The 15,757-nt window shown below is 38.2% G+C and overlaps 1 protein-coding gene across 3 annotated transcripts in view; it reads right to left on the bottom strand.

Moving 5' to 3' along the window:
- CDC123 (cell division cycle 123) overlaps positions 1 to 15,757 on the bottom strand; it is an 87,859-nt gene that overhangs the window by 15,168 nt on the left and 56,934 nt on the right. For 2 of the 3 annotated variants that reach the window (XM_089686287.1, XM_089686281.1), the window contains exons 9-11: positions 7,534 to 7,656; positions 3,834 to 3,862; positions 942 to 1,058 (exon numbers count right to left, since the gene is read on the bottom strand). In XM_089686287.1, the coding sequence (XP_089542413.1) occupies positions 942 to 1,058; positions 3,834 to 3,862; positions 7,534 to 7,656 (269 nt within the window). The remainder of the gene's footprint in view (positions 1 to 941; positions 1,059 to 3,833; positions 3,863 to 7,533; positions 7,657 to 15,757) is intronic. The other variant, XM_089686295.1, reaches the window with a different exon arrangement.

Below are 15,757 nucleotides of genomic sequence, written 5' to 3' on the forward strand. Positions count from 1 at the left end.
CTTGATGTGGAGCACTAATATTAGTACTTGCCTTAGTCAAAGTGCCATGTACTTAGCGCCGTAATGCGTACTTTGCACAAGGAATGCCAGCCTGTCCCCTCGCCAGCCGTCCCAAGGACTATACTGAATTTATACTTGGATAGACGAGGAGGGGGGGGAGTTTAGGCAATCGTTCAATTAAGAGCTAATAAAATGACACATGGGGGATGTGTTCTGCCCTTAACAAATTGCAAGCAGGATGGACACAAGATAAGGCAAGGTGTTTGATCTCAGCTAAGGCACTATGAGGCTAAGGTAACTTCATACAGGCAAGTATACACAATAGTTACAAAAAAAAAATCTAATAAAGCAGATGATTTCAGGCATGCAAAGTAGCTTAGCGATTGAGAAAGCAGTGAAGGCAGTGGTTACCAAGGGCAACAGGAAGGCAGATATCAGTTGCAGGCAGAGCAGGAAGTTTCAGAGGGCAATGGAAGCAGTGGTTACCAAGGGCAACAGGAAGGAAGATATCAGTTGCAGGCAGAGCAGGAAGTTTCAGAGGGCAATGGAAGCAGTGGTTACCAAGGGCAACAGGAAGGCAGATGTCAGTTGCAGGCAGGGCAGGAAGTTTCAAAGGGCAATGGAAGCAGTGGTTACCTGGAGAAGCATGCATGGCTCTACTTGTCCCATGTGCCCATGGTAAAATAATGGCATATGGTGGAAGAGCCTTTACCACTACCGTGAATGCTCTGAATATTCTTGTGCTCACACTTGGGATTGTGACCTACGGGTTGTGCATCTGTTCTGTCTGACATTTGTCACCTGGACAGAAAGTGGGAGGTGGGAGGTTCTACCTTTTTTTTTTTTTTTTTACAGAAGGCTGCAACACGGCATATTAAAAATAGACATTTACGACACAATCTATTCTTTGATGTCTCTAAACCACCCCACTATTCACTTACTTGATCAAAATTTTCTTCGTCTCCTGGATTTGCTCCTTTGGTCAGCTCCTCCCAGCTGAACAGCAATGAGTCTGTTACTTCTCCAAATGGGTTAAAGTCAATTAACCAAACTTTCCCCTAAAAACATGGATCCCTTTAGATTATGAAAATAGTTTGTTAAACAGTGCATACAGAGAAAGCAGAGACAGAAGTGCAGCTACTACTGCTGCAGTAGAATAAGAAAGACTTCATAGTGAGCAAATGTAGAACTAGGAACTTTAAAAAAGTACAGTGAATCTAGTATTGTAGTGCACCATAGATAATATAAGACAATGGTTGATTCATCACCAGTGCTCTTCTATGTTAAAAAAAAAAAAAAAAAAAAAAAAAAAAAACTTAGACTTGGGTGGATTGAATTTATAACAGGCATTTTTATACAAGGGTCATATCATGTCTAATGTCAGTCTCACATTTGATTTTTATCATTCTATCCAACAAATTGTATTATATAACCTTTAACTCTGTAAAGGTTGAAAGTACTAAAATTGGGCTGATAAAATATGTGAAATGCAGTAAAAGAATGGGAAAAAAGACATCAAGTTAGCAAGTACTGAACTGGAAAAAAGTAACTGTGATATTAAAATGTCATAAATTCAGAGGTGTATGAACTTAAGAGAAAATAATCAAACCATGTACAACCTCTAAAACATAAGTGAAATAAAACTACAGAGGCCAAATCAAAAGCTGCAATTTCAAAGAACTACTATAGGCAAAACTTTTTTTTCATTTTGGATAGAGTATGGAAAGTGACAGGAAATCTCTAAATTAAGGGAAACCCTAGGTCACCAGACCTGATGTCCCCATTGAAAGATTTCTCCTTTATTATTTTTCTAGGGACAACCCAAAACGTGGGATTTTCTTTTACTTTTTCTTTCTGATAATGGTAAAATGGACAAATAGAGAGAGTGAAACTCCCTACTAGGGGCACAAGACAGCAATAAAAAATGACAGGTGTTCTAATCCATCTCCACTCTTATCCAAAACTAAAAAAAAAAAAAAGAAGTGACGTGGGAGCGTCAGAGATCGAGGGCCAGCGGTGGTAACAGCACTGATTCAGCTTTCCTTAAACTAAGAGCTTACTAAAGCTAACATCTTTGGGCTTTTCACTTATTTACTTCTTGTAAGTGGCACTCTATTGTGACAATAAAGAATCGTCTAGTTGGTACTGCACCATTTGGGGCTTTCTTGTTTTTTTCCTCCTACATGGTCATTTGAGTATGTTTCAAGATATAAAGTAGAATAAAACATCATAGTGGTCTGACTTATTTCTTGGAAAATTGTCTATTAAAGCCTAGTGTGCCAACCATGAGAGTGGGAGGCAACACTCTTTGGTGAGTGCACACCTGAGAGGTGAGCACTGCACATATATTTATGTATTTACTCATTCTGCACAAGTTTTCCTCATGGGGTGATCGTTTTGTGGACTGATTCATTTGGACTTTTCTTTTTGGAATATATTATTAATTATTGTAATTTCATCAATTATTCTTTTGTGTGGAAGATTTTGCTCACTTTATATATATTTTTTTTTTATAGAGTTTTTGCACTGAAAATTGATTTATGCTCCACCTGAATACTTTCTAAAGTTTTTTTCTTGATGATTTGTATATTTTTTAAAGTGGCAGCGTACTGGTTATACACAGACGTTATTTAATAGTGATAAGTATCACTCATTTATACATTCAGCGCAGTTTGTTGGTTATACACCTTCATCACTTTCATATTTTGTATTAATTTAAAGTAGTCTACACACTCCTGAAATTCAGCAATTTTTATATTTAACTTGTTTTAATATGTTCATAGTTAGCATTAGCAACATTTAGGGCAGGGTTCCCCAAGTGGTCAATACTGACTCCCAAGGGTCCAAAAGACTATCCAAGGTGAGTTGATAAAAAGTCTGAGAGTCAAGAGGGTCAGTAAATGTCTGAGGTAAATAGATGGTTCTTAAATGATAGAAGATAGATTGGGGTCAAGTAATCTTTAGAGGTTTCTGCGGAGCTCTTTGCCAGTCCTAAAGATGAGGCAGCTAGCAATGAGCTAGTGCTGTCCAGGGTTGAATGGTCAGCCACAAGAAGAATCTTGAGATGTCAAGATCACCTCCGTGTTGTTAATGGCCCCTATTTACCAGCATGCTTTGCATTGTGTGCTTGTGACCTTTCATCCTACGTGTCTACTTTCCCCACTGATCATAATCCCCCACCGCAATAAGTGTACTGCGAAAGAACGGATTACTATGCATTTACTAAAACTTCAGCATTGTAACAACCACAATGGCAGCTGCTAATAACAAGAGGAATGTGAAATATTGTAGTATTTGTTCCATTATTTTATATAATAAATGTGTGGAGGTCAAAGAACAATCTGAAACATCATTACAGGGTTGATTAGCTAAAGGATTTAGGGACTTCTCATTTAGACTATTCCTTATTATATTTGTGACTAGAGCTCAGCTTTAAAGTGCTGTTATGACTTGATAAATTAGGCCAAATCAACCTTACTAGTTAAAAGGATTCCTATGTGCTAATTGTTAGGGCCGCTGTTGATGGGGTTTTGTTTGTATCAGAATAGCTCTACTGCACTTACAACTATATGGTAATAAATATGGGATTTTTTTTTTGCAATTAAACTGTGCCTTCGATTTGTGATATTAATATTTTTTTTCTTGCTGTATTTTCTGCCAATATTGTTGCCATAAAAAGCAGTATAATCAGTGCTATACCACATTTTAAATAAACAAATACAAAAAACACAAACTGAGAATCTTTATTCATTATTATTATTGTTAAACAAATGCATTTATCCAGCGTGTAAGCTTTTTCATACATCATGTTAAAGAAAGAATATTTCACTTACCTCACTGTCTCTGTATATGTCAAAAACAACTATAAGAAGAAGAAAAAAAAAAAATAAATAAAATGTACGGTATATATAAAAGTTATTTTAAAAACTGGGTTTGCAGGAGCATACCTACATTTCTATACTTCCCAGAATAAATTATTTATATCAGGTAAGAAAAAGTCAAAGATGCTAGAATGTTTAGCAAATGTCTACTTTATAATTTGATAGAAAGACATGCGAGATTTAAGAACAAAATACCATGTGGACCGTGCATACATTAAGTGCATTAAATTTGACAATACATGAGTGATAATGCTTCACATATACAAAGTGAATTGTAAAATTCAGTCCAATTTCGGAAAAATAAGGTGCCCAAGTGTTGAATACTAATAAAATGAAAGGTGCTCCTCTGTGCTCAATCAGTGCCCCACAGTGTTTACTAGCCCAAGAATATCTGGCATATGTACACTGTATTCAGCAATGTTGCAGGTAATTATGGATAGATTCGGGCAAGTAATTAAGTGACACAGCTGCAGCAAGTGATTTAGCTCCAATAGTCACCCTTGATCTGTATTGGCTGATCCAGAGATATGGATCAAAAAGCCACATCATAAATTATGGAAATGCTTTTATATTCTTTTATATTCTAAACCCAGGTCTTAAACAATGATGTATTTAGGCTAGAAAATGAAAATAGTTGGACAGGCAGGATTTTTAATGCAGAAGAGACATGCTTTATCTCTCTTGCGTTAAAGCTACTTACCTGTCTGTTCGTCCCTGTAAAGTGAGCTGCATAAGAAATGCTGAACCTGACTTTATTTCGGCCTATATTTGCTCTTTTGACATGCATACCCGTGCTGTTCTTGCAGACACTGTGCCCTGGCTCATGACTCCCGCATGCATGTGCGGGAGTGACTTTATAGCGGCTCGGCCATTCAACCTGCCACAGCTCATGAACCCGAAAGGAAGCCCGGGTGAAGATGGAAGCCCTGTCAGCGCACTGCTGGAGGGCTTGACTAAGTATTTCATAATGTGCTAGTATGCGATGCATACTAGCATATTATACAATGGCCTTGCAAGGGATTTTTTTTCGTTTTAAAGCCACAGTTTACTACCGCTTTAAGCTTGTTCAGTTAAGCTTTGAAAATGAAATATAAAAGCTGACTGGTCGCTGTGCACTGTGCACATCTGCTACATTCTCTCTTCCAAAAAAAAAAAAAAGGAGAAGGAATTGATGAAACAGGCATTTAGTGATATTAGGACGAGTGCAATATGTAATGAAAGCAATGTAGACAACGATGGGAAAAATAATCTGGATAAAACTATTCTTCTCTAAGATAACAAAATTACATAACATTCCAAGGTAGCCCATAGATATTTTTTTTTTTCATTCAACCAGCGGGTTAAACAAAAAATAAATAAATAAATAAATAAATAAATAAAATGTACAGGATTCCCTCATCCATCCACTCAATGTGGATAGGGGAATCCTCCCTGCTGAGCTATTGTATTCCAACAGCAGGGAGACTTCCCCAATGTCAGAAAATACTGATCAGTGCTGCCAACTATAGCAGGTGGCACTGATCAAGCGGGGAAATCCGACAGGACAGTTGTACAGTTGATTGGTAGATCGGCTTCTGTACAACCACCCCGCCTATAGATGGATTGAAATTTGTCTGGACCCTGCTGAACCAGCTAAATTTCAATCTGTGTATGGCTGGCTTAAAATGATACTAAAAAGGTATGTTTTAATTTTTTTAACCACTTGCCCTCCAGAGGATTTACCCCCCTTCCTCACCAGGCAATTTTTTGCGATACGGTGCTGCATTACTTTAAACTAAAAATTGCACTATCATGCAATGCTGTTCATAAATTAAATGTATGTCCCTTTTTCCCACAAATAGAGCTTTCTTTCAGTGGTATTTGATCACCTCTGTGTTTTTTTATTTTTTGCGCTATTAACAAAAAAAGACAGACACTTTGGAAAAAAAAACCCAATAATTTTGACTTTTTGCTATAAAACATATCCAATAAAAAAAATTTAAAAAATCAAATTTCGTCATAAATTTAGGCCAAAAAGTATTCCGCTACATGTCTCTGCTAAAAACAAAATCTCAATACCTGTAAATTAATTGGTTTACTTGCAAGTTATAGCCTCTACAAATGGCGGCATATATACTGGAATTTTTATTTACTTTTTTTTATACTAGTAATGGCGGCGATCAGAGACTTATAGCAGGACTGCAATGGGCAATCTAACACTGGGCAGGAACTAACGGCATCCCCAGTGACACTAATACAATGATCAGTGCTAATAAAAAGCACTGACCCTGTACTAATAACACTGGGCAGGAAGGGCTTAACTCTTGGGCAAAGGATTAGATGTGTGCTTTGTGTGTTATACTATGTGTGCTGTTTTACAACAGAGACATGCTGCTTTGTATTTCTCTGCTGTTGCTTGCTTTGGGGGCACTGGTGTGAGCTCGCGCCCTAGCCCCACTCTCTGCATTCGTAAGACAGAGCAGAGTGCGGCTTGGATCTGCCTTCTGCTCTCTTCTCGCAGGATGTGAATGACAGCGGTAGGAGCCAACAGCTCCCACTGTTGTGTCTCAGCCAATGAGGAGGGAGAGTTCTGGGAGAGCCAGGTCTCCCATGCACATCGCTGGGCTGAGATCGAACTCAGTTAAGAATTAAGGGGGGCTGCTGCACATGAAGGTAAAAAAAAACCTTCAGCCTTTAGAAGCTCTTTAAGCCCCTAACCATCCTCAGTACCTGCTACTGAAATGTACAGATAAATGCCATTACCTCAAGGGTAAGTTTGCCTTTTTGTAAGAAATGAAAAGGTGAATTAACTCCAAATAAATTGACCACCCTTCTGGACCCTGCTGCACATAGCAGCTGAGAGGCCCTATGCTACAAATGTAGCAGTTTGTACACTGCAATACACAGCCCCAGAGTGAGTATCCATTATAATGCTCAATGACAAGCGTTCATTGGTCAGCAGTCGCGTGAATGAAAACTGCATCTGAGGCATCAGGACAGCACAGAGCGTCACCGCTCCTAAGTGCAGCAGGATTTTGGAGAGTTGGCCAGGATATTTTAGTTCACCTTTTGTTTTTTTTGTGAAAAGTTGAACTTATTTTGAAACATATTTTAAAGTGATAGCAGCAGAGTGCTAGACACTAGTCTAAAGAGCGTTTCTTAACATTTTTAGTCTTGGCAGCCTTTTAAAACCATGCAAAACCTCAAGGCAACCCAGTATAAAATGTGAAAAACATACGTGTTACTTTTCAATGGGAAATCTGAGCCTGGGAACATGAACACAACCACCATGATGAAATTAAAATATATCAGAACCCTTACCTTGTAAAACAACCCACTGTTTAAAATAGAAATGCAGGCAAAAGGTGTGTGTCTGTGTATACAGTATCTCACAGAAGTGAGTACACCCCTCACATTTTTGTAAATATTTTATTCTATCTTTTCATGTGACAACACTGAAGAAATGACACTGCTACAATGTAAAGTAGTGAGTGTACAGCTTGTATAACAGTGTAAATTTGCTGTCCCATCAAAATAACTCAACACACAGCCATTATAGACACTGGCATTTCTACAGAGCTAATATTTGCATTACACTAAACTAAAAAAAAAAAAAAGTTTGGATGGACAACACATGATCAGAAATGCTGAAAGTTTGATATTAAATACTTACAGTCTTCATCAAAGAAATTGTACTGGATGTTTTTTTTAAAGAATTTCTGTATTGATCTTTGGATGTCCTCTTTTTGCTTACAGATGTGATCATAATATTGTGTATAATCTCTTTGTGATATACCTGCAAAGTTGAAATATTTCCTTGATAAGTTCATTTTAAAATGCAGCATTTCTTTGTGTGTTTGCTAGAAAATGAGGCAATTGTTGCACAGTGAATGAGGCTGACAGCCATAGTGAACAGTTGTGACACTACGCACAGTACATGGTGGTAAACCTTGAGTTAACCATAGTAAACAGATGTCTCTGCAGGAACAAGAGAGTGAAGATTGCTCAGACCATCATGATACAGATGCTGCACACACATGGAGAGAGAATCAATTCATAGGCCTGTATTTTTATTTTGAAAATCCACAACTCCTGACACAGAGATCACTTGTGTTTGTACACTGCGTTTATCTGCGATTACGTGCATTTGCATGCGGCTGCAACGGTTTACCTATTTTTTCTTTGTACTGCGATTAACTGCGTTTATGTACAGTTAGCTGCAGTACATCGCTCCTGGATGCTATCAACTTTATTTTTCCTAAACACATAAAACTGTATGTTATGAAAACGTTACTAAACGCAGTGTGTGAATGGAGCCATAAAGATGCATTGTCTGCATATAGCTGCGGTAAATGAGTTCCTCTAAACATAGCTAAAAGCTGAAATCTAACCACCTGTGTGAAAGGGGACTTATTCTCCAAAGAAACACAAATGAGCAGCCAAAGGTTCATTGCTTCTGAAACTAGGTTGGTGATTGATTCCAATCATTCCCAGGGCAAAAAGGGAATAAACCCATCACTGCACAAACAGATGCCATTTGTCACTGTTCCAGGCAGATCTTACAAACGCCCATTGCTCCTGATGAGATGTCTGCCCATCCATGCCCAGGTTTTACCAGAATAAGAAATGGCACAATCAAATCAAAAAGCTTTAGGAGAAGGAATAACTTCTTTCCCAGCACAAATTTCTAAACATGGAACAACAGATATAATAATCAGGGATTATTTATAATGCAATTTGTAATGCATAACAATCATCTGTTTTCTAGACTGCATCCATTTTATAAATGTATAAACTTAACAACCGTAATAAATATAAAAAAAGTGTTACACAGTTTTAAAGCCTTGCAAATTCCATTCCCTTAAATTGTAGGTATCAACATTCCCAGATTTATGAGGGGTGTTCAAGTCAAACCGGGACTTTTGAGTTTATATAATTAAATAACAAATTTCAAGGAGTGGAAACTGCATTTATTTTTCGACATTCTCTGCGGTTACATTTATACACTTATCCCAGCATTTAAATAATGCCTGGAAAGCTTCGGCATAGAAAGATTTGTCAGTATCCCTGAACCATCCTAGGACAGCCTGATTCACTTCGTCATCAGTGCTGAAATTCATCTCTTGTGCAATTTCACAATTTCAGGAATGACTGCTGTGGTCTGGGAACCATCACGGCTGAAATCGTCACTGACAGACGTACAGCCATCTTTGAAACGTTTACACCATGCAAATGTCTTACTGCGGCTGAGTGTCTCATCACTATAGTGTGCTTGAAGTCTTCTGCAGGTTTTACACCTTCGTTCACAAGAAACTTAATCACTACATGCTTTTCCATGCCCGCACTAACACTGTTGTCTGCCATCTTGATTAATGGTCTCTGGACTGGCTCGAGACATGTGCGCCGCATATCAGTAATAGGACACACTTGCCACTTACTAATGCATGTAGCACCACCACTCTAGCATCCCTTTTTATAACTGTAAATTAAAAGGCCCAATTTGACTTGAACGCCCCTCATATATGGGCAATTAAAGTAAACAACTCAATATTGTCACCTTGCACAGCAAAAACGAAGTGGAGGAGCTTGGATGGGTTTAACTATATTGTTTTTATCTTTTAACTTGGATTAGCAGTTTACAAAAGAACACCCAAAATTAGTTGCCCATTTTTACAGTATAAATCTTCTGAATACAATTTATTTTGGACTTACACAGACCTTGTGCTTGGCACTTTTTTCCATGAATTTGTAGGCAGCGATTGAAATAGGAATTGCTTTATGGAATCTGTCCACTAGTGAGCTGCTTAAAGGGAAACCCACAAAACCTTAAACTTTAATCAGTACTCAGAAGAAGTTGTCCAGTGCTCCACACTGCTATGGATAAACTTATTATAACATAACATGCATGATCGGGGTGCTCTGGTTCAATATATAGGTAGGTGACAGTTGAGTTAGCTACTCTAAGTGGCAGTGCCCACTTCAGTTACAGCTGAGTCAGTAAAATAGAGGTTATTCAGTTAAAAATAGGGAAAAAAGAAATTCTGAAGAAAAAAAAAAAAAAAGTATGAATCCAGAGAATTAAGATTAAAATAGAACACCTTCAGCCAAGCCAGTTTTTACATACTCATTACAGCCCCATAGGCACAGATGTCATGTTAAAAGGCTGCACAGCCTGCTGGATTGATGCTTATGTGCAATAGTGCATGTTACAAACACAAGAAATGACTATGGTATTAAAAACTTCCCAACTAAATTAGCTATATAATGGTATACTCTTACTTACTCCACAAGGAAAGTTCACATCTGAGTCATCAAGCAACTAGCACTGTGAGGATGTACTTAAGAGTTGACACGACAATGCTGGAGCAAGGTACATATACTGCTTGTCAGTGAACATCAGTCTGGTTAAAATGTTATTCATAGCACTGTCATCATATTTTTGCATTGATGCCACTGAATTTTTTAAATACTTGTCACTGACTGTCACTGAGAAATGAGTTCACACCAGCATGCTGAATAATGCAGCTGTGTCAACATGACCTTTCTTTAAAAATGTGCAGCATCAGTGAGGATAGCATAAGGCAGACAAAACAGAAAAAGATGCAAGATTGACAGGTTGAAAAAAAAAAATCCAGTGATCAACAACTGCAGGCACTGATCAGTGTATTCTAAACATACAAGGGTCAATTTACTAAGAGTTAAATAACTATTAAAAAAGGCAGTAAAATGACTCAATTTTTGTTAAATAACGCATGTGGTAAAGAGTCCTTAATGCAATAATTAGCGCATATTAGTGTTCTGTCTTTTACAGTTGCAAGAAAAAGTATGTGAACCCCTTGGGATTACGTGGAGTTTTGCATGAATTGGGCATAAAATGTGCTCTGAACGTCATCTAAGTCACAACAATAGAAGAACACAGTCTGCTGAACATAATACTACACAAACATTAGATGTTGCCATGGTTTAATTGCACATAACATGTAAACATTCACAGTGCAGGGAGGAAAAAGTATGTGAACCTTTGGACTTAATAACTGGTTGACCCTTCTTTGGCAGCAATAACCTCAACCAAACGTTTCCTGTAGTTGCAGATCAGACCTGCACAACAATCTGGAGTAATTTTGGACCACTCCTCTTCGCAAAACTGTTTCAGTGTTGCAATATTCTTGGGATGTCAGGTGTGAATCGCTCTCTTAAGGTCATGCCACAGCATTTCAATCTGGTTGAGGTCAGGACTCTGACTGGGCCACTCCAGAAGGCGTATTCTGTGCTGTTGCAGCCATTGTTTTGTTGAATTACTTGTATGCTTTGGGTCATTGTCCTGTTGCATCACCCATCCTCTGCGGAGCTTCAGTTGGCGGACAGATGGTCGTACGTTTTCCTGCAAAATGTCTTGATAGACTCTGGAATTCATTTTCCCACCAATGACAACAATCCGTCCAGGCCCTGAGCCAGCAAAGCAGCCCCAAACCATGATGCTCCCTCTGCCATGTTTTACAGTGGGGATGAGGTTTTGATGTTGGTGTGCTGTGCCTTTTTTTCTCCACAGTTAGTGTTGTGTGTTCTGCCCAAACAACTCAATCTTGGTTTCATCTGTCCACAGTATGTTTTGCCAGTAGTGCTGTGGAACATCCAGGTGCTCCTTTACAAACTTCAAACGTGCTGCAATATTAATTTACCTCCGTGGTGTCCTCCCATGTACTCCATTCTTGTTTAATGTTTTCGTTATTGTAGATGTGTTAACAAAAATGTTAGCATGTGCCAGAGATTTCTGTAGGTCTTTAACTGAATCTCTGGGATTCTTCTTTACCTCATGCAGCATTCTGCGCTGTGCTCTTGCAGTCATTTTTACAGGACGACCACGCCTAGGGAGAGTAGCAACAGTGCTAAACTTTCTCCATTTGCAGACAGTCTGTCTTACCGTGGACACATGAACATCAAGGCTTTTGGAGATACTTTTGTAACCCTTTCCAGCTTCATGCAAGTCAACAATTCTTGATCGTAGGTCTTCTGAGAGCTCTTTTCTGGGAGGCATGGTTCACATCAGACAGTGCTTCTTGAAACCAGTAAACCCGAAACAGGTGTGTGTTTTTTAAGGGCAGGACAGCTGTCAGCAAAAACATCCAATATCATCACACTGATTGGAGTCAAGGTTGGCTCACTTCTGGCTCCAATTAGCTCTGGGAGAACTCATTAAGCTAGGGCCTCACATACTTTTTCCTCCCTGCACTGTGAATGTTTACATGTTATGTGCAATTAAACCATGGCAACATCTAATGTTTGTGTAGTATTATGTTCAGCAGACTGTGTTCTTCTATTGTTGTGACTTAGATGACGTTCAGAGCCCAATTTATGCAAAACTCCACGTAATCCCAAGGGGTTCACATACTTTTTCTTGCAACTGTATCACATGTGCCTGTGTACAACATACAGAATAAAGGGACATGTGCAATCTATTGCACCCAATACATTGGGGATTGATGTCATAGTATAAAATCCAATTCTGATTTGATCCCCCTCTTGGCGTGATGTTGGAATATATATATGTAGGTAGCCGCTATGCTATGGAAATCAGGTAGAATTCTTCCCAGTACACGAGAAAAAGAAGCATGCGACATTCCTATCAATTCACCAGCAACCCTTTGGAAGGAGGCTTTTTCCAGGAAATGGAGCACCGCTAACAATTTTGTCATGTCAGGTATTGCTGGGTGGTGGTCTCCAACACAAAACGCAATCTAACGTAAAGGGCGAGAATGAGGTCCTACATCAGACTAAACTTTTTCAGGGCTTCAACATCTGAAGTCATCCAATAAAGTGCGCTCAGGAAAATGCCTGGGTGCCATTATGACAACTCTTCTCTTCCTTCTAATCCTCCTCAGGGAGGTTAAACTGCAGCAGATTGCACTCAGACACCTCTATGGCTCTCTCTGCAACCAGACTCCAACACCCTCATCGCCTATGATACCGCCAGCAAAACCCTGGAGATAATTATCACGCCTTTTTTAACTTCCTTTTCCATTTATGAAATGACCTTAACAATTGGTTTTTGCAATATTTACTGACACATTCTTATAAATTAAACACTGCATAATCGTTCATGTTTTGCGTGAATTGAGCAATTTTTTAACGCATGCAATATTTTATGCAAATGACTCATGTGGTAACCTTTAGTGAAATGACCCCAATGTCCCAGCAAAATAATTCCTGCATCAACCTCCAAAAAGAAAGAAATTAAAATAAAAACCAAGTATGGCCAGCCTTAAAGTGTTACTAAACCCAGGACCCTGCATTCACTATATCTGGTCTTCCACAGTACACAGAACATGGAAATGCAATTATTTTAGTAAATATAAACTGCTAAATACCTTTTCCCATCAGCAGTATATAGCAGTCTTGTTACTTGTTTTCCTTCTCCTTTCAGTGTCCTATGAGACTGCAGAACCCCTGAGCCTCTGTCTGGACAGTGCTGATTAGCCCTGTGCTGATCGCATGCACTCTCACAAGAAAAAAACAAAACAAAAACTCTCTAGCAATACACACAACACTAAGCATGTGCAGCTTGCCCCCAAGACTCTATTCTATCAGGAGATAATAAAAAATATGAAGCAGCAGGATATTTTTTTTCTTTTCTTGAATGAACAAATTACTAACAGTTTATGTAGTTTTTGTCCAAAAAAGTCCATTCATTCCAAAATCAATTGTTAAAAGTAAACAACATTTCTAAGTACTTTTGAGCAATATTTGTCAAGCTGATGAAAGTACTGAGAATTTTCCTACAAATTTTTGTACGATTATTTGTACAAACATTCTTATGAAAATCTACTAACATATGGCTAGCTTAAATTGGAGATCAAAACCTTAATTGGAAACTAAAACTTAAATCTACTCCCACCTTCATTCTAAGCCTGATCTTTATACCCTGTAAAAAGAAAGATATCTATACTTACCTATTCTGAGATCGCTTGAGTCCAGTTACATGACTTGCTGTCAGCACCAGCTTTTATGTAGAGGGGGGACACAGTCAGTATTGATTGGGGAAATCGCTGCCGCAGTGCTATTGTTTTCTGCCGGCAGAGAGCATTCCCTGCCAGCAAATCATAATGATTACTGCTGGCAGCTATATCTGCTAGCAGTAATCAAATGCAAAAAATCCCACAGGCTGGTTGTACTGAAAACGATAGATGGATCGAATCTCGGAGTGTCCCTGCTGAACTGGACAAGATTCGCTGCATCGATGGTTGGCTTAAGCTGTCTAAGCAGAACAATACAGCAGATAAGCAACAAATATCTACTGTATATTATCTATGGAAAGCAGATTGCAATTCTGATTTCACACTTATCTATTTTTGTATTCAACAAATAGACTGCAATTGGTGTGTATTTATATTGAGCTACACTTGTGCTCTATATCAACTCTGCATAAATATTAAAAACAAAGATTATATATTACCCAAGAGCAAATCTCTGGAGTGTAGCTAATTCTAGTATGAACACGTATTCGTTGTAAGCAGTATCTAATTCATCCATCTGAAGTGGACAGTTTAGGTAACCATTAACGGATAAGTTGACCTTTAAGGCTCCGTTCACACCGATGCGTTTTTTAGTGCTTTTTGAAGAAACGCACTACAGTCCATTTAACATGGTTTCCTATGGAAAGTGTTCACACCTATGCTTTTTTGAGCTGCTGAGTTTTTGGAAAGGGTCAGGGACTTTTAAAAAAAACAAAATGTTACTTTTCAAGACTTCAATGAAGACGCTGCAGAAAACACACGTAGTGCATTTTTTATGCATTTGCCATGTTTTTGATGCATTTTGAATCTGCCCAGCAACAAGTTGCCCAAAAAATAAATAAAAACATTCAAAAAACACAAAACGCATTAATAAAATGCAAGAAAAATGCACGTGCAAAAATGCAAAACGCACTGCAAAACAGACAAAACGCAAACTGCACTTTTGTGAACCAGGCCTGAAATACATTAAAACCATCAAAAAAATGCACACGTGTTGCATGCATCACACGAACACTTCACCAGATTCACTTGAATGATTCTTGGAGCATTAAAGGATAAGTTGACAAGTTTACCTTTCTCAAAAATAATAAATGCACATTTTTTTGCAGGTAGAAAATGTGCATTGATTATTTTTTGTTTCTAAACCCTCTAAAGCATTGCACCAGCAATCAGCAGATTGCTGGTGTCGTGCAGGTCTCCTGCAGACCTGTCAGTATATCTGCTTGCCCATACAGGATGTACAAGCAAGCAGATATACTGACAGGAAAAAATCAACGAACAACCACGGCACTCCACAACGTCATGGTAGTTCACTGAGTACTACAAACCGACAGCCGCAATGTCGGGACTTGTAGTTCATTGGCTGACCTCTAAAACAAAGTGTTGAGATAAGTGTGTGTGTATGTGTGTGTGCTTAGTCAAATCTAAATCTTTGATTGTTTCACAGAACAACATTTTTACAAACTTAAACATTCATATTTTTGTTATTATAAACATTAAAGAGCAACATTTCCCAAACTCAGCAAAACACGTAACTGACATATTTTAAAGAAATACATTTATTTTACACACATGTTCAAACTTAAACACAGTTGGAAATCATCACATGAACACGAGCCAAAGAGCAACCAAAACACCATTTAAACAAATATAAGTAAATATACAGTAGAACATGGCAATATTCATATGCATGCCTAGGCTTCAACCTGAAATGTAAGTATCCATTACTTTTTAATAAAATATAGTAATTAAAAAGAGTTTATTTCTCAGAATGTAGCCTGTGCATCTGTGGTTTGTTACACACTGTAAAACAGGTATGGGTAATGCAAATATTCGTTGTGTGCAAATTAAGAAGGGTTGAAATGCAGTGGTACACCCTAAGAAAAT

Source organism: Staurois parvus, unplaced genomic scaffold (assembly GCF_062004578.1).
Source record: "Staurois parvus isolate SC_StPar_1 unplaced genomic scaffold, SC_StPar_1.0 ptg000019l, whole genome shotgun sequence".
NCBI lineage: Eukaryota > Metazoa > Chordata > Amphibia > Anura > Ranidae > Staurois > Staurois parvus.